General features: G+C 52.8%; 1 protein-coding gene across 9 annotated transcripts in view; it reads left to right on the plus strand.

Annotated features, from left to right (window-relative positions):
- The window catches only part of LOC134908800 (uridine-cytidine kinase-like 1), a 157410-nt gene that overhangs the window by 73370 nt on the left and 64399 nt on the right, over window positions 1-19641 (plus strand). For 8 of the 9 annotated variants that reach the window (XR_010175794.1, XR_010175795.1, XR_010175796.1 and 5 more), the window contains exons 8-9: window positions 4715-4734; window positions 16313-16411. Coding sequence is in view for 2 of the 9 variants with exons in the window: in XM_063914923.1 (XP_063770993.1) it covers window positions 4715-4734; window positions 16313-16411 (119 nt within the window). In the remaining 7 variants the exon portion in view is untranslated. The remainder of the gene's footprint in view (window positions 1-4714; window positions 4735-16312; window positions 16412-19641) is intronic. The other variant, XM_063914924.1, reaches the window with a different exon arrangement.

Raw genomic sequence — 19641 nt, forward strand, 5'->3', positions numbered from 1 at the left:
CTGGACATAAAGGATGCATACCTTCATGTCCCCATTTATCCACCTCATCAGGCGTACCTCAGATTTGTGGTACAGGAGTGTCATTACCAATTTCAGACGTTGCCATTTGATCTCTCCACGGCACCGAGAATATTTACCAAGGTAATGGCGGAAATGATGGTACTCCTGAGGAAGCAAGGGGTCACAATTATCCCATACTTGGACGATCTCCTCATAAAGGCGAGATCAAGAGAGCAGTTGCTGATCAGCGTAGCACTTTCTCTGGAAGTGTTACGGCAACACGGCTGGATTCTAAATATTCCAAAATCGCAGTTGGTTCCTACGACTCGTCTGCCTTTCCTGGGCATGATTCTAGACACAGACCAGAAAAGGGTTTATCTCCCGATAGAGAGAGCTCAGGAACTCATGACACTGGTCAGGAACCTATTAAAACCAAAACAGCTGTCAGTGCATCACTACACTCGAGTCCTGGGAAAGATGGTGGCATCATAGAGGCCATTCCCTTCGGCAGGTTCCATGCGAGGACCTTTCAATGGGACTTACTGGACAAGTGGTCCGGATCACATCTTCCGATGCATCGGTTAATCACCCTATCCCCCAGGGCCAGGGTGTCTCTTCTGTGGTGGCTGCAGAGCGCTCACCTTCTAGAGGGCCGCAGATTCGGCATTCAGGACTGGGTCCTGGTGACCACGGATGCAAGCCTCCGAGGGTGGGGAGCAGTCACACAGGGAAGAGATTTCCAAGGTCTGTGGTCAAGTCAAGAGACTTGCCTTCACATCAACATCATGGAACTAAGGGCTGTATACAACGCCCTGCATCAAGCGGGGAACTTGCTTCGCGATCAACCGGTTCTGATTCAGTCAGACAACATCACCGCAGCGGCTCATGTAAACCGACAAGGAGCAGAGTGGCGATAGTGGAAGCCACCAGAATTCTTCGCTGGGCGGAGAATCACGTAAGCGCCCTGTCAGCAGTGTTCATCCCGGGATTGGACAACTGGGAAGCAGACTTCCTCAGCAGACACGACCTCCACCCGGGAGAGTGGGGACTTCATCAGGAAGTCTTCGCACAGATTACAAGTCGGTGGGGACTGCCACAGGTGGACATGATGGCATCCCGCTTCAACAAAAAGCTACAGAGGTATTGCGCCAGGTCAAGAGACCCTCAGGCGATAGCTGTAGACGCCCTGGTGACACTGTGGGTGTTCCAGCCGGTCTATGTATTCCCTCCTCTTCCTCTCATACCCAAGGTGCTGAGGATAATAAGAAAAAGAGGAGTGAGAACAATACTCATTGTTTCAGATTGGCCAAGAAGGACTTGGTATCCAGATCTGCAAGAAACCCGTGGCCTCTTCCTCTAAGACAGGACTTGGAACAGACAGGGCCCCTGTTGCAACAAGACTTGCCGCTGCTACGTTTGACGGCATGGCGGTTGAACGCTGGATCCTAGCAGAGAAAGGCATTCCGGATGAGGTCATTCTGATAATGTGGATACGTCCTTCCTAGCCTTTATCACCGTATATGGCGAAAATATGTTGCTTGGTGTGAGGCCAGGAATGCCCCTACGGAGGAATTCCAGCTGGGCCGTTCCTTCACTACCTACAGTCAGGAGTGAATTTGTGTTCCACTTGAGTTTGCTGCACAGTGTGAGAGCACACTGCATTCCTGCACCCAGAGACCAGCCAGAGGGACTATCCTGCCAGCCAGCCACAGGGACCAGCGTGTTGCAGAGGGGCCAGACAACTGGTTCCTTATGCTGGAGAACAACCTGGTAAATTGGGAACCCTCTGGAGTGAAGCTCTGTTTGAAAATCTCAGATACCTTTATAGGAGTCTTCATATTTTTATTGAAGTAAGCAAGAAAGTGAGCATTCTGAGTTTACGACTAACACACTTTTTGGGTGGTCCCAGAACATCTTACAAAGACACAAAGGAGGGGAATTTCTACATCCCATAGTCCCCTCGTATGATCTATGTGACTTTCTAGAAACTACTACACATTGGAAAAAAAACATTTTTCTGTCTTCCTTCCTCTATGTAATACCTGTTTGAAGAAAAATTTCCTGGAAGCTACGATCAGAGACTTTCAGCCTTCTGGAAAAACCGGACTACATTATTTCTCTTCATCCAGTGTTGAAGCGCGATTTGTATACAAATATTGTATTATAATATTATCTGTTTTTTCCGGTCGATAACTCCGGAACGTATATCTTTTTGCAGCATCAACACTTCCAGCGCAGGGAAGTATTCGCTTTTCTCTCTTTCTAGGAGTGAATTTGGGCCTAAAATTGGGTTCCATTAAGGTCCAGATTTCGGCCCTATCCATTTTCTTTCGAAAGGAGTTGACTTCTCTACCTGAAGTTTAGACATTTGTAAAGGGAGTGCTGCATATTCAGCCCCCTTTTGTGCCTCCAGTGGCACCTTGGGATCTTAACGTGGTGTTGAGTTTCCTGAAATCCCACTGGTTTGGACCACTCAAAACGGTGGAGTTGAAATATCTCACGTGGAAGGTGGTCATGCTATTAGCCTTGGCTTCGGCTAGGCGTGTGTCAGAGTTGGCGGCTTTGTCACATAAAAGCCCCTATCTGGTTTTCCATGCGGATAGAGCAGAATTGCGGACCCGTCCATAATTTCTGCCGAAAGTGGTTTCAACCTTTCATATAAACCAACCTATTGTGGTGCCTGTGGATACGACTGTCTTGGAGGATTCAGAGTTGCTTGACGTGGTCAGGGCTTTGAAGGTCTATGTAGCCAGAACGGCTAGGGTCAGGAAAACAGAGTCTTTGTTTCTCCTGTATGCTTCAAACAAGCTTGGTGCTCCTGCTTCAAAGCAAACTATTGCTCGCTGGATCTGTAACACGATTCAGCAGGCTCATTCTGCGGCTGGATTGCCGCTGCCAAAATCAGTTAAGGCCCATTCCACTAGGAAGGTGGGCTCTTCTTGGGCGGCTGCCCGAGGGGTCTCGGCATTACAGCTTTGCCGAGCGGCTACTTGGTCAGGTTCAAACACTTTTGCAAAGTTCTACAAGTTTGATACCCTGGCTGAGGAGGACCTTGTGTTTGCTCAATCGGTGCTGCAGAGTCATCCGCACTCTCCCGCCCGTTTGGGAGCTTTGGTATAATCCCCATGGTCCTTACGGAGTCCCCAGCATCCACTAGGACGTTAGAGAAAAGAAGATTTTACTTACCGGTAAATCTATTTCTCGTAGTCCGTAGTGGATGCTGGGCGCCCGTCCCAAGTGCGGACTTCTTCTGCAATGCTTGTATATAGTTATTGCTTCAATAAGGGTTATGTTATGGTTGCATCAGGGTTGGACCTGGTGCTCTGTTGTTGTCATACTGTTGACTGGTTGTTATAAACTCATGTTATACGGTGTGATTGGTGTGGCTGGTATGAATCTTGCCCTGGATTACCAAAATCCTTTCCTTGTACTGTCCGCTCTTCTGGGCACAGTTTCTCTAACTGAGGTCTGGAGGAGGGGCATAGAGGGATGAGCCAGAGCACACCAGAACCTAAATTCTTTCTTAAAGTGCCCATGTCTCCTGCGGAGCCCGTCTATCCCCATGGTCCTTACGGAGTCCCCAGCATCCACTACGGACTACGAGAAATAGATTTACCGGTAAGTAAAATCTTATTTTTTCCCTGTCCTCGCTGCTTTTCTTTCCCCTGACTGGGCTGCCCTCGCTCTTCCTCTTTCCCCTGACCTCGCTGCTTTCCTTTCCCCTGTCCTCGCTCCTCCTCTTTCCCCTGACCTCGCTGCTTTCCTTTCCCCTGTCCTCGCTGCTTCTCTTTCCCCTGTCCTCGCTGCTTCTCTTTCCCCTGACCTCGCTACTTCTCTTTCCCCTGACCTCGCTGCTTCTCTTTCCCCTGACCTCGCTGCTTCTCTTTCCCCTGACCTCTCTGCCCTCGCTCCTCCTCTTTTCCCCTGACTGGGCTGCCCTTGCTCCTCCTCTTTCCCCTGACCGCTGCTCCTTTTCTTTTCCCTGACCTTGATCCTTTTCTTTCCCCTGACTGCGCTGCCCTCGCTCCTCCTCTTTCCCTTGACTGCACTGCTCTCGCACCTCCTCTTTCCCCTGATCGGGCTGCCCTCGCTCCTTCTCTTTCCCCTGACCGGGCTGCCCTCGCTCCTTCTCTTTCCCCTGACCGGGCTGCCCTCGCTCCTTCTCTTTCCCCTGACCGGGCTGCCCTCGCTCCTTCTCTTTCCCCTGACCGGGCTGCCCTCGCTCCTTCTCTTTCCCCTGACCGGGCTGCCCTCGCTCCTCCTCTTTTTCCCTGACCTCGCTGCTTTTCTTTCCCCTGACCAGGCTGCCCTCGCTCCTCCTGTTTTCCCTGACTGCGCTGCCCTCGCTCCTCCTCTTTTCCCTGACCTCGCTGCTTTTCTTTCCCCTGACCGGGCTGCCCTGCACCACTACCCCATGTAAGCCCGTTTACACCACGCTGCCAGATTGTCCTTATGTTGGTATGACAGATTCTTCCACTGTTACAGCATATCCATACCTTCCATTTCTGCTTGTCTAGTTTTGTCTGCTCTCATTTCCCGCTCGTGTTTTCGCCACTGCTCCGCTTTATGACGCACATACTGTTATTCCTCTGTCCTGATTTTTATTTTTATTATTTGCGTTGTCGTTCTCCTTATTTGCCGCTCTCTCACCTTTTCTTTGATTTCTTTTTCCTGTTCTCCTGATTCCATGTTTTCTCCATGCTATACTCCACAGAGGATGCAACGCTGGGACATGTGAGAGCCTCGGTGTGCTGCACATCCTCTGTCCACGTGTCTGTCTGCTTGTGTGGCTGGATATGCATGCGGAAATCCAGCATGTAAGGACTGAGACGATTGTCTGGACGGATGTACTAATTGTGCAGTACAAGCGATGTAGCCAGGAAACGTCTGCTTTATAATGAGCGATTGTTGTGACATCAGATATCGTAGTTATAGATGGCGTCTTGCGGTCAGATGTTGTGCTGTCTTCTGCTCATACAGTATGTGGGGCTGGATTGGGTGTTGCAGTGACATCTGGTATTCTGTGAGGATGGTGTGGTATACTGTATGTGACACTGTTACTTAGGGAATTATCTTGTGGTTAGCTGCAGTGAGCTGCTGTGCACTGGATGCTGCCTTGTGGTGAGCTGCTGTGCACTGGATGCTGCCTTGTGGTGAGCTGTTGTGCACTGGACGCTGCTTGTGGTGAGCTGCTGTGCACTGGACGCTGCCTTGTGGTGAGCTACTGTGCTGAGGGATGCTGCCTTGTGGTGAGCTGCTGTGCTGGTGGATGCTGCCTTTTGGTGAGCTGCTGTGCACTGGACGCTGCCTTGTGGTGAGCTGCTGTGCACTGGACGCTGCCTTGTGGTGAGCTGCTGTGCACTGGACGCTGCCTTGTGGTGAGCTGCTGTGCTGAGGGATGCTGCCTTGTGGTGACCTGCTGTGCATTGGATGCTGCCTTGTGGTGACCTGCTGTGCATTGGATGCTGCCTTGTGGTGAGCTGCTGTGCTGAGGGATGCTGCCTTGTGGTGAGCTGCTGTGCACTGGACGCTGCCTTGTGGTGAGCTGCTGTGCACTGGATGCTGCCTTGTGGTGAGCTGCTGTGCACTGGATGCTGCCTTGTGGTAAGCTGCTGTGCACTGGATGCTGCCTTGTGGTGAGCTGCTGTGCACTGGATGCTGCCTTGTGGTGAGCTGCTGTGCACTGGATGCTGCCTTGTGGTGAGCTGCTGTGCACTGGATGCTGCCTTGTGGTGAGCTGCTGTGCACTGGATGCTGCCTTGCGGTGAGCTGCTGTGCACTGGATGCTGCCTTGTGGTGAGCTGCTGTGCACTGGATGCTGCCTTGTGGTGAGCTGCTGTGCACTGGACGCTGCCTTGTGGTGAGCTGCTGTGCTGGTGGATGCTGTCTTGTGGTGACCTGCTGTGCACTGGACGCTGCCTTGTGGTGACCTGCTGTGCACTGGACGCTGCCTTGTGGTGACCTGCTGTGCACTGGACGCTGCCTTGTGGTGACCTGCTGTGCACTGGATGCTGCCTTGTGGTGACCTGCTGTGCACTGGATGCTGCCTTGTGGTGAGCTGCTGTCCTTAGGGATGCTGCCTTGTGGTGAGCTGCTGTGCTGAGGGATGCTGCCTTGTGGTGAGCTGCTGTGCCGGTGGATGCTGCCTTGTGGTGAGCTGCTGTGCCGGTGGATGCTGCCTTGTGGTGAGCTGCTGTGCCGGTGGATGCTGCCTTGTGGTGAGCTGCTGTGCATTGGATGCTGCCTTGTGGTGAGCTGCTGTGCTGAGGGATGCTGCCTTGTGGTGAGCTGCTGTGCACTGGACGCTGCCTTGTGGTGAGCTGCTGTGCACTGGATGCTGCCTTGTGGTAAGCTGCTGTGCACTGGATGCTGCCTTGTGGTAAGCTGCTGTGCACTGGATGCTGCCTTGTGGTGAGCTGCTGTGCACTGGATGCTGCCTTGTGGTGAGCTGCTGTGCACTGGATGCTGCCTTGTGGTGAGCTGCTGTGCACTGGATGCTGCCTTGTGGTGAGCTGCTGTGCACTGGATGCTGCCTTGTGGTGAGCTGCTGTGCACTGGATGCTGCCTTGTGGTGAGCTGCTGTGCACTGGATGCTGCCTTGTGGTGAGCTGCTGTGCACTGGATGCTGCCTTGTGGTGAGCTGCTGTGCTGGTGGATGCTGTCTTGTGGTGACCTGCTGTGCACTGGACGCTGCCTTGTGGTGACCTGCTGTGCACTGGACGCTGCCTTGTGGTGACCTGCTGTGCACTGGACGCTGCCTTGTGGTGACCTGCTGTGCACTGGACGCTGCCTTGTGGTGACCTGCTGTGCACTGGACGCTGCCTTGTGGTGACCTGCTGTGCACTGGACGCTGCCTTGTGGTGACCTGCTGTGCACTGGATGCTGCCTTGTGGTGACCTGCCGTGCACTGGATGCTGCCTTGTGGTGAGCTGCTGTCCTTAGGGATGCTGCCTTGTGGTGAGCTGCTGTGCTGAGGGATGCTGCCTTGTGGTGAGCTGCTGTGCCGGTGGATGCTGCCTTGTGGTGAGCTGCTGTGCCGGTGGATGCTGCCTTGTGGTGAGCTGCTGTGCCGGTGGATGCTGCCTTGTGGTGAGCTGCTGTGCCGGTGGATGCTGCCTTGTGGTGAGCTGCTGTGCACTGGATGCTACCTTGTGGTGAGCTGCTGTACTGAGGGATGCTGCCTTGCGGTGAGCTGCTGTGCTGGTGGATGCTGCCTTGTGGTGACCTGCTGTGCACTGGATGCTGCCTTGTGGTGACCTGCTGTGCACTGGATGCTGCCTTGTGACCTGCTGTGCACTGGACGCTGCCTTGTGGTGAGCTGCTGTGCCGGTGGACGCTGCCTTGTGGTGAGCTGATGTGCCGGTGGATGCTGCCTTGTGGTGAGCTGCTGTCCCGGTGGATGCTGCCTTGTGGTGAGCTGCTGTGCTGAGGGATGCTGCCTTGTGGTGAGCTGCTTTGCTGAGGGATGCTGCCTTGTGGTGAGCTGCTGTGCTGAGGGATGCTGCCTTGTGGTGAGCTGCTGTGCTGAGGGATGCTGCCTTGTGGTGAGCTGCTGTGCTGAGGGATGCTGCCTTGTGGTGAGCTGCTGTGCTGAGGGATGCTGCCTTGTGGTGAGCTGCTGTGCTGACGGATGCTGCCTTGGAATGAGCTGCTGTGCCGGTGGATGCTGCCTTGCGGTGAGCTGCTGTGACGGTGGATGCTGCCTTGCGGTGAGCTGCTGTGACGGTGGATGCTGCCTTGCGGTGAGCTGCTGTGCCGGTGGATGCTGCCTTGCGGTGAGCTGCTGTGCCGGTGGATGCTGCCTTGCGGTGAGCTGCTGTGCCGGTGGATGCTGCCTTGCGGTGAGCTGCTGTGCCGGTGGATGCTGCCTTGCGGTGAGCTGCTGTGCCGGTGGATGCTGCCTTGCGGTGAGCTGCTGTGCTGGTGGATGCTGTCTTGCGGTGAGCTGCTGTGCTAGTGGATGCTGCCTTGTGGTTACCTGCTGTGCGCAGTGCCGCCTTGTGGTGACCTGCTGTGGAGTGATGGTGTACTGGAAGGTGTTGGAAGGTGTCCTGTGGGGCGATGGTGTTCCGGAAGGTGTCCTGTGGAATGATGGTGTTCCGGAAAGTATCCTGTGTGGTGATGGTGTACTTGAAGGTGTCCTGTGTGGTGATGGTTTTCTGGGAGGTGTCCTGTGGAGTGATGGTGTTCTGGAAGGTGTCCTGTGGAGTGATTGTGTACTGGAAGGTGTCCTGTGGAGTGATGGTGTTCTGGAAGGTGTCCTGTGTGGTGATGGTTTTCTGGGAGGTGTCCTGTGGAGTGATGGTGTACTGGAAGGTGTCCTGTGGAGCGATGGTGTTCTGGAAGGTGTCCTGTGGGTCGGTGGTGTACTGGAAGGTGTCCTGTAGAATGATGGGGTACTGGGAGGTGTCCTGTGGAGTGACGGTGTACTGGAAGGTGTCCTGTGGAGTGACGGTGTACTGGAAGGTGTCCTATGGAATGACTGTGGACTGGAAAGTGTCCTGTGGAGTGATGGTGTTCTGGAAGGTGTCCTGTGGAGTGATGGTGTTCTGGAAGGTGTCCTGTGGAATGATGGTGTACCGGAAGGTGTCCTGTGGAGTGATGGTGTTCTGGAAGGTGTCCTGTGGAATGATGGTGTTCTGGAAGGTGTCCTGTGGATAGATGGTGTGCTGGAAGGTGTCCTGTGGATAGATGGTGTTCTGGAAGGTGTCCTGTGGAGTGACGGTGTACTGGAAGGTGTACTGGAAGGTGTCCTATGGAATGACTGTGCACTGGAAAGTGTCCTGTGGAGTGATGGTGTTCTGGAAGGTGTCCTGTGGAGTGATGGTGTACTGGAAGGTGTCCTGTGGAGTGATGGTGTACCGGAAGGTGTCCTGTGGAGTGATGGTGTTCTGGAAGGTGTCCTGTGGAGTGATGGTGTTCTGGAAGGTGTCCTGTGGAAAGATGGTGTACTGGAAGGTGTCCTGTGGAGTGATGGTGTACTGGAAGGTGTCCTGTGGAGTGATAATGTACCGGAAGGTGTCCTGTGGAGTGATGGTGTTCTGGAAGGTGTCCTGTGGAGTGATGGTGTTCTGGAAGGTGTCCTGTGGAGTGATGGTGTACCGGAAGGTGTCCTGTGGAGTGATGGTGTTCTGGAAGGTGTCCTGTGGAGTGATGGTGTTCTGGAAGGTGTCCTGTGGAGTGATGGTGTTCTGGAAGGTGTCCTGTGGAGTGATGGTGTTCTGGAAGGTGTCCTGTGGAATGATGGTGTTCTGGAAGGTGTCCTGTGGATAGATGGTGTTCTGGAAGGTGTCCTGTGGAGTGATGGTGTTCTGGAAGGTGTCCTGTGGAGTGATGGTGTTCTGGAAGGTGTCCTGTGGAATGATGGTGTTCTGGAAGGTGTCCTGTGGATAGATGGTGTACTGGAAGGTGTCCTGTGTAGTGATGGTGTTCTGGAAGGTGTCCTGTGGAGTGATGGTGTTCTGGAAGGTATCCTGTGGATAGATGGTGTTCTGGAAGGTGTCCTGTGGAGTGATGGTGTTCTGGAAGGTGTCCTGTGGAGTGATGGTGTTTTCTAGTGAGCTGCTATTCTGCTTAGTATCTTGTGCTGGTATGAGGCAGAATGCGGGATTCTGCTGTGAGGCGATGTGCGGGATGCCTCCTTGTGGAAAAGTGATCTGTTGTGTGGAATGGCGTCTTATGGTAATGTAGTATGTCTTGAGATACTGTGGTGGGGTGAGTCACATGGTGATGTGAGATACTGTGGTGGATGGAGTCACGTGGTGACATGGGATACTGTGGTGGCTGGCATGATGTGGTGAAATGGGATACTGTGGTGGGTGGAGTGATGTGGTGACATGGGATACTGTAGTGGATGGCGTCATGTGACATGGGATACTGTGGTGGGTGGAGTCACGTGGTGACATGGGATACTGTGGTGGGTGGCGTCACGTGGTGACATGGGATACTGTGGTGGGTGGTGTCACATGGTGACATGGGATACGGTGGTGGATGGCGTCATGTGGTGGCATGGGATACTGTGGTGGGTGGAGTCACGTGGTGACATGGGATACGGTGGTGGATGGCGTCATGTGGTGGCATGGGATTGTGGTGGATGGCGTCATGTGGTGACATGGGATACGGTGGATGGCTTCATGGGGTGACATGGTATGCTGTGGTGGATGGCTTCTTGGGGTGACATGGTATGCTGTGGTGGATGGTGTCATGTGGTGACATGTGGTATGGTGCTGGATGGGATAATGTGATGTGTCATACTGAGACGGCGGCATCATGGTGGAAGATGGCATAATGTGGTGATGTGGATTATTGTGAAGGAGGACGTCATGTGTTGATGTTGGATAGTGTGGTGGATGGCATAATATAATGACGTGTGATACTGTGGAAGATGGCATCATGTAGTGACGTGGAATAGTGTTGTGGATGGCATAATGTGACGTGGATAGTGTGGCGGATTCACGCGGTGACATGGGATACTGAATGCTCTTGTATAGCGGCATGGTTGGGGTAAGGTCATTATATAGATGGCTCTTGTATGGAGACATGGTTGGGGTGAGGTCCGTACAGAGAAGGCTCTTGTATAGTGACATGGTTGGGGTGAGGTCAGTATAAAGATTGCTCTTGTGTAGTGACATGGTTGAAGTGAGGTCAGTATAGAGATAACTCTTGTATGGACACATGGTTGGGGTGAGGTCAGTATAGAGATGGCTCTTTTATGGAGACATGGTTGGGGTGAGGTCAGTATTGAGATGGATCTTGTATGGACACATGGTTGGGGTGAGGTCAGTATAGAGATGGCTCTTGTATGGTGGCACGATTGGGGTGAGATCAGTATAGAGATGGCTCTTGGATGGTGGCATGGTTGGAGCGAGGTCAGTATAGAGATGGCTGTTGGATGGTGGCATGGTTGGGGTGAGGTCAGTATAGAGATGGCTCTTGTATGGAGACATGGTTGGGGTGAGGTCAGTATAGAGATGGCTCTTGTATGGAGACATGGTTGGGGTAAGGTCAGTATAGAGATGGCTCTTGTATGGACACATGGTTGGGGTGAGGTCAGTATTGAGATGGCTCTTGTATAGTGACATGGTTGGGGTGAGGTCCGTATAGAGATGGCTCTTGTATGGACACATGGTTGGGGTGAGGTCAGTATAGAGATGGCTCTTGTATAGTGACATGGTTGGGGTGAGGTCAGTATAGAGATGGCTCTTGTATAGTGACATGGTTGGGGTGAGGTCCGTATAGAGATGGCTCTTGTATGGAGACATTGTTGGGGTGAGGTCCGTATAGAGATGGCTCTTGTATGGAGACATGGTTGGGTTGAGGTCAGTATTGAGATGGATCTTGTATGGACACATGGTTGGGGTGAGGTCAGTATGGAGATGGCTCTTGTTATGGTGGCATGGTTGGGGTGAGGTCTGTATAGAGATGGCTCTTGTATGGTGGTACGGTTGGAGTGAGGTCAGTATAGAGATGGCTCTTATATGGTGGCACGGTTGGAGTGAGATCAGTATAGAGATGGCTCTTGGATGGTGGCACGGTTGGAGTGAGGTCAGTATAGAGATGGCTCTTGGATGGTGGCACGGTTGGAGTGAGGTCAGTATAGAGATGGCTCTTGGATGGTGGCACGGTTGGAGTGAGGTCAGTATAGAGATGGCTCTTGGATGGTGGCACGGTTGGAGTGAGGTCAGTATAGAGCTGCCTCTTGGATGTTGGCATGGTTGGGGTGAGGTCAGTATAGAGATGGCTCTTGTATGGAGACATGGTTGGGGTGAGGTCAGTATAGAGATGGCTCTTGTATGGAGACATGGTTGGGGTAAGGTCAGTATAGAGATGGCTCTTGTATGGTGGCATGGTTGGGGTGAGGTCAGTATAGAGATGGCTCTTGTATGGTGGCACGGTTGGAGTGAGGTCAGTATAGAGATGGCTCTTGTATGGTGGCACGGTTGGAATGAGGTCAGTATAGAGATGGCTCATATATGGTGGCATGGTTGGAGTGAGGTCAGTATAGAGATGGCTCTTGGATGGTGGCACGGTTGGAGTGAGGTCAGTATAGAGATGGCTCTTGTATGGAGACATGGTTGGGGTGAGGTCAGTATTGAGATGGCTCTTGTATGGACACATGGTTGGGGTGAGGTCAGTATAGAGATGGCTCTTGTATAGTGACATGGTTGGGGTGAGATCAGTATAGAGATGGCTCTTGTATGGAGACATGGTTGGGGTGAGGTCAGTATTGAGATGGCTCTTGTATGGACACATGGTTGGGGTGAGGTCAGTATAGAGATGGCTCTTGTATGGTGTCACGGTTGGGTTGAGCTCAGTATAGATATGGCTCTTGTATGGTGGCATGGTTGGGATGAGGTCAGTATAGAGATGGCTCTTATATGGTGGCACGGTTGGAGTGAGGTCAGGTTTGAGATGGCTCATATATGGTGGCATGGTTGGAGTGAGGTCAGGTTAGAGATGGCTCTTATATGGTGTCATGGTTGGGATGAGGTCAGTATAGAGATGGATCTTGGAGGGTGGCACGGTTGGAGTGAGGTCAGTATAGAGATGGCTCTTGGATGGTGGCATGGTTGGGATGAGGTCAGTATAGAGATGGCTCTTGTATGGTGGCACGGTTGGAGTGAGGTCAGTATAGAGATGTCTCTTATATGGTGGCACGGTTGGAGTGAGATCAGTATAGAGATGGCTCTTGGATGGTGGCATGGTTGGAGCGAGGTCAGTATAGAGATGGCTCTTGGATGGTGGCATGGTTGGGGTGAGGTCAGTATAGAAATGGCTCTTGTATGGAGACATGGTTGGGGTGAGGTCAGTATAGAGATGGCTCTTGTATGGAGACATGGTTGGGGTAAGGTCAGTATAGAGATGGCTCTTGTATGGACACATGGTTGGGGTGAGGTCAGTATTGAGATGGCTCTTGTATAGTGACATGGTTGGGGTGAGGTCCGTATAGAGATGGCTCTTGTATGGACACATGGTTGGGGTGAGGTCAGTATAGAGATGGCTCTTGTATAGTGACATGGTTGGGGTGAGGTCAGTATAGAGATGGCTCTTGTATAGTGACATGGTTGGGGTGAGGTCCGTATAGAGATGGCTCTTGTATGGAGACATGGTTGGGGTGAGGTCAGTATTGAGATGGATCTTGTATGGACACATGGTTGGGGTGAGGTCAGTATGGAGATGGCTCTTGTATGATGGTACGGTTGGAGTGAGGTCAGTATAGAGATGGCTCTTGGATGGTGGCACAGTTGGGGTGAGGTCAGTATAGAGATGGCTCATATATGGTGGCATGGTTGGAGTGAAGTCAGTATAGAGATGGCTCTTGGATGGTGGCACGGTTGGAGTGAGGTCAGTATTGAGATGGCTCTTGTATGGACACATGGTTGGGATGAGGTCAGTATAGAGATGGCTCTTGTATGGTGGCATGTTTGGGGTTAGGTCAGTATAGAGATGGCTCTTGTATGGTGGCATGGGTTGGATGAGGTCAGTATAGAGATGGCTCTTATATGGTAGCACGGTTGGAGTGAGGTCAGGTTAGAGATGGCTCTTATATGGTGGCACGGTTGGAGTGAAGTCATTATAGAGATGGCTCTTGGATGGTGGCACGGTTGGAGTGAGGTCAGTATAGAGATGGCTCTTGGATGGTGGCACGGTTGGAGTGAGGTCAGTATAGAGATGGCTCTTGGATGGTGGCATGGTTGGGGTGAGGTCAGTATAGAGATGGCTCTTGGATGGTGGCATGTTTGGCGTGAGGGCAATATAGAGATGGCTCTTGGATGGTGGCACGGTTGGAGTGAGATCAGTATAGAGATGGCTATTGGATGGTGTCATGGTTGGGATGAGGTCAGTATAGAGATGGCTCTTGGATGGTGGCACGGTTGGAGTGAGGTCAGAATAGAGTTGGCTCTTGGATGGTGGCATGGTTGGAGTGAGGTCAGTATAGAGAGGGCTCTTGGATGGTGGCACAGTTGGGGTGAGGTCAGTATAGAGATGGCTCATATATGGTGGCATGGTTGGAGTGAAGTCAGTATAGAGATGGCTCTTGGATGATGGCACGGTTGGAGTGAGGTCAGTATAGAGATGGCTCTTGTATGGAGACATTGTTGGGGTGAGGTCAGTATTAAGATGGCTCTTGTATGGACACATGGTTGGGGTGAGGTTAGTATAGAGATGGCTCTTGTATAGTGACATGGTTGGGGTGAGATTAGTATAGAGATGGCTCTTGTATGGAGACATGGTTGGGGTGAGGTCAGTATTGAGATGGCTCTTGTATGGACACTTGGTTGGGATGAGGTCAGTATAGAGATGGCTCTTGTATGGTGGCACGGTTGGGGTGAGGTCAGTATAGAGATGGCTCTTGTATGGTGGCATGGGTTGGATGAGGTCAGTATAGAGATGGCTCTTATATGGTGGCACGGTTGGAGTGAGGTCAGGTTAGAGATGGCTCATATATGGTGGCATGGTTGGAGTGAGGTCAGGTTAGAGATGGCTCTTATATGGTGGCACGGTTGGAGTGAAGTCATTATAGAGATGGCTCTTGGATGGTGGCACGGTTGAAGTGAGGTCAGTATAGAGATGGCTCTTGGATGGTGACATGGTTGGGGTGAGGTCAGTATAGAGATGGCTCTTGGATGGTGGCATGTTTGGCGTGAGGGCAATATAGAGATGGCTCTTGGATGGTGGCACGGTTGGAATGAGATCAGTATAGAGATGGCTATTGGATGGTGGCATGGTTGGAGTGAGGTCAGTATAGAGATGGCTCTTGGATGGTGGCACGGTTGGAGTGAGGTCAGTATAGAGATGGCTCTTGCATGTTGGCACGGTTGGAGTGAAGTCAGTATAGAGATGTCTCTTGGATGGTGGCACGGTTGGAGTGAGGTCAGTATAGAGATGGCTCTTAGATGGTGGCACGGTTGGAGTGAGGTCAGTATAGAGATGGCTCTTGGATGGTGGCACGGTTGGAGTGAGGTCAGTATAGAGATGGCTCTTGTATGGAGACATGGTTGGGGTGAGGTCAGTATTGAGATGGCTCTTGTATGGACACATGGTTGGGGTGAGGTCAGTATAGAGATGGCTCTTGTATAGTGACATGGTTGGGGTGAGATTAGTATATAGATGGCTCTTGTATGGAGACATGGTTGGGGTGAGGTCAGTATTGAGATGGCTCTTATATGGACACATGGTTGGGGTGAGGTCAGTATAGAGATGGCTCTTGTATAGTGACATGGTTGGGGTGAGATTAGTATAGAGATGGCTCTTGTATGGAGACATGGTTGGGGTGAGGTCAGTATAGAGATGGCTCCTGTATGGTGGCACGGTTGGAGTAAAGTCAGTATAGAGATGGCTCTTATATGGTGGCACGGTTAGAGTGAGATCAGTATAGAGATGGCTCTTGGATGGTGGCATGGTTGGAGTGAGGTCAGTATAGAGATGGCTCTTGGATGGTGGCACGGTTGGGGTGATGTCAGTATAGAGATGGTTCTTGTTTGGTGGCATGGTTGGGGTGAGGTCAGTATAGAGATGGCTCTTGGATGTTGGCATGGTTGGGGTGAGGTCAGTATAGAGATGGCTCTTGTATGGAGATATGGTTGGAGTGAGGTCAGTATAGAGATAGCTCTTGTATGGAGACATGGTTGGAGTGAGGTCAGTATAGAGATAGCTCTTATATAGAGGCGCGGTTGGAATGAAGTCCGTATAGAGATGGCTCTTGGATGGTGGCACGGTTAGAGTGAGATCAGTATAGAGATGGCTCTTGGATGGTGGCACGGTTGGGGTGAGGTCAGTATAGAGATGGCTCTTGTATGGTGGCACGGTTGGGGTGAGGTCAGTATAGAGATGGCACTTGGATGGTGGCACGGTTGGATTAAGGTCAGTATAGAGATGGCTCTTGGATGGTTCCACGGTTGGGGTGAGGTCAGTATAGAGATGGCTCTTGTATGGTGGCATGGTTGGGGTGAGGTCAGTATAGAGATGGCTCTTGGATGGTGGCACAGTTGGCGTGAGCTCTGCATTTAGATGGTTTGGTGCCCCCTAGCATGCTGTGTGGTCTATCCCTCGCTCCTCTCCTACATCACTTCTGTCCCATAACCTCTAACCCAAACCACATTGCTGCTTTTTAGATATGAGGAGACACTTATGGTGCACAGCGTCCCATCATGTTCCTTTATTATACTTACTGTGTGCTGCTTCTAATGTCCCCTCCCACCTCCGGGTGACAAATAGACTGGGACACTCCCACTGCACGGTGTTGGTGTACATATCTGCTCCAAGATACTTTTGTGTTCCAATCATTTTCATCCCTGTTTTCTATTGTCAGAGCGGCTTTGGCCTCTGCTCATCAAGGACAACCTCTGCCTACCACGCTGAGTGTTCTACAGAGAACCCCCCAGGTGCGGGGAATGCACACCATCATTAGGTGAGACCCCCGCACACCCCTCCCTCTGTATTACCACTGGTGACACCATCATCAGGTGATCTCCCCGCACACCCCTCCCTCTGTATTACCACTGGTGACACCATCATCAGGTGATCTCCCCGCACACCCCTCCCTCTGTATTACCACTGGTGACACCATCATCAGGTGATCTCCCCCGCAGACCCCTCCCTCTGTATTACCACTGGTGACACCATCATCAGGTGAGACCCCCGCACACCCCTCCCTCTGTATTACCACTGGTGACACCATCATCAGGTGATCTCCCCGCACACCCCTCCCTCTGTATTACCACTGGTGACACCATCATCAGGTGATCTTCCCCGCAGACCCCTCCCTCTGTATTACCACTGGTGACACCATCATCAGGTGAGACCCCCACACACCCCTCCCTCTGTATTACCACTGGTGACACCATCATCAGGTGATCTCCCCGCACACCCCTCCCTCTGTATTACCACTGGTGACTCCATCATCAGGTGATCTCCCCGCATACCCCTCCCACTGTATTACCCTGGTGACACCATCATCAGGTGATCTCCCCCCTCACACCCCTCCCTCTGTATTACCACTGGTGACACCATCATCAGGTGATCTCCCCCGCACACCCCTCCCTCTGTATTATCACTGGTGACACCATCATCAGGTGATCTCCCCCGCACACCCCTCCCTCTGTATTACCACTGGTGACACCATCATCAGGTGATCTCCCCCGCACACCCCTCCGTCTGTATTACCACTGGTGACACCATCATCAGGTGATCTCCCCCGCACACCCCTCCCTCTGTATTACCACTGGTGACACCATCATCAGGTGATCTCCCCCGCACACCGCTCCCTCTGTATTACCACTGGTGACACCATCATCAGGTGATCTCCCCGCACACCCCTCCCTCTGTATTACCACTGGTGACACCATCATCAGGTGATCTCCCCGCACACCCCTCCCTCTGTATTACCACTGGTGACACCATCATCAGGTGATCTCCCCGCACACCCCTCCCTCTGTATTACCACTGGTGACACCATCATCAGGTGATCTCCCCCGCACACCCCTCCCTCTGTATTATCACTGGTGACACCATCATCAGGTGATCTCCCCCGCACACCCCTCCCTCTGTATTACCACTGGTGACACCATCATCAGGTGATCTCCCCCGCACACCCCTCCGTCTGTATTACCACTGGTGACACCATCATCAGGTGATCTCCCCGCACACCCCTCCCTCTGTATTACCACTGGTGACACCATCATCAGGTGATCTCCCCCGCACACCCCTCCCTCTGTATTACCACTGGTGACACCGTCATCAGGTGATCTCCCCGCACACCCCTCCCTCTGTATTACCACTGGTGACACCATCATCAGGTGATCTCCCCCGCACACCCCTCCCTCTGTATTACCACTGGTGACACCATCATCAGGTGATCTCCCCGCACACCCCTCCCTCTGTATTACCACTGGTGACACCATCATCAGGTGAGACCCCCGCACACCCCTCCCTCTGTATTACCACTGGTGACACCATCATCAGGTGATCTCCCCCGCACACCCCTCCCTCTGTATTACCACTGGTGACACCATCATCAGGTGATCTCCCCGCACACCCCTCCCTCTGTATTACCACTGGTGACACCATCAGGTGATCTCCCCCGCAGACCCCTCCCTCTGTATTACCACTGGTGACACCATCATCAGGTGAGACCCCCGCACACCCCTCCCTCTGTATTACTACTGGTGACACCATCATCAGGTGATCTCCCCGCACACCCCTCCCTCTGTATTACCACTGGTGACACCATCATCAGGTGATCTCCCCGCACACCCCTCCCTCTGTATTACCACTGGTGACACCATCATCAGGTGATCTCCCCCGCACACCCCTCCCTCTGTATTACCACTGGTGACACCATCATCAGGTGATCTCCCCGCACACCCCTCCCTCTGTATTACCACTGGTGACACCATCATCAGGTGATCTCCCCCGCAGACCCCTCCCTCTGTATTACCACTGGTGACACCATCATCAGGTGAGACCCCCGCACACCCCTCCCTCTGTATTACTACTGGTGACACCATCATCAGGTGATCTCCCCGCACACCCCTCCCTCTGTATTACCACTGGTGACACCATCATCAGGTGATCTCCCCGCACACCCCTCCCTCTGTATTACCACTGGTGACACCATCATCAGGTGATCTCCCCCGCACACCCCTCCCTCTGTATTACCACTGGTGACACCATCATCAGGTGATCTCCCCCGCACACCGCTCCCTCTGTATTACCACTGGTGACACCATCATCAGGTGATCTCCCCGCACACCCCTCCCTCTGTATTACCACTGGTGACACCATCATCAGGTGATCTCCCCCGCACACCCCTCCCTCTGTATTACCACTGGTGACACCATCATCAGGTGATCTCCCCCGCACACCGCTCCCTCTGTATTACCACTGGTGACACCATCATCAGGTGATCTCCCCGCACACCCCTCCCTCTGTATTACCACTGGTGACACCATCATCAGGTGATCTCCCCGCACACCCCTCCCTCTGTATTACCACTGGTGACACCATCATCAGGTGATCTCCCCGCACACCCCTCCCTCTGTATTACCGCTGGTGACACCATCATCAGGTGATCTCCCCGCACACCCCTCCCTCTGTATTACCGCTGGTGACACCATCATCAGGTGATCTCCCCCGCACACCCCTCCCTCTGTATTATCACTGGTGACACCATCATCAGGTGATCTCCCCCGCACACCCCTCCCTCTGTATTACCACTGGTGACACCATCATCAGGTGATCTCCCCCGCACACCCCTCCGTCTGTATTACCACTGGTGACACCATCATCAGGTGATCTCCCCGCACACCCCTCCCTCTGTATTACCACTGGTGACACCATCATCAGGTGATCTCCCCCGCACACCCCTCCCTCTGTATTACCACTGGTGACACCATCATCAGGTGATCTCCCCCGCACACCCCTCCCTCTATATTACCACTGGTGACACCGTCATCAGGTGATCTCCCCGCACACCCCTCCCTCTGTATTACCACTGGTGACACCGTCATCAGGTGATCTCCCCCGCACACCCCTCCCTCTGTATTACCACTGGTGACACCATCATCAGGTGATCTCCCCCGCACACCCCTCCCTCTGTATTACCACTGGTGACACCATCATCAGGTGATCTCCCCGCAC

This window comes from Pseudophryne corroboree, chromosome 4, assembly GCF_028390025.1.
Source record: "Pseudophryne corroboree isolate aPseCor3 chromosome 4, aPseCor3.hap2, whole genome shotgun sequence".
NCBI classification, from domain to species: Eukaryota; Metazoa; Chordata; class Amphibia; order Anura; family Myobatrachidae; genus Pseudophryne; species Pseudophryne corroboree.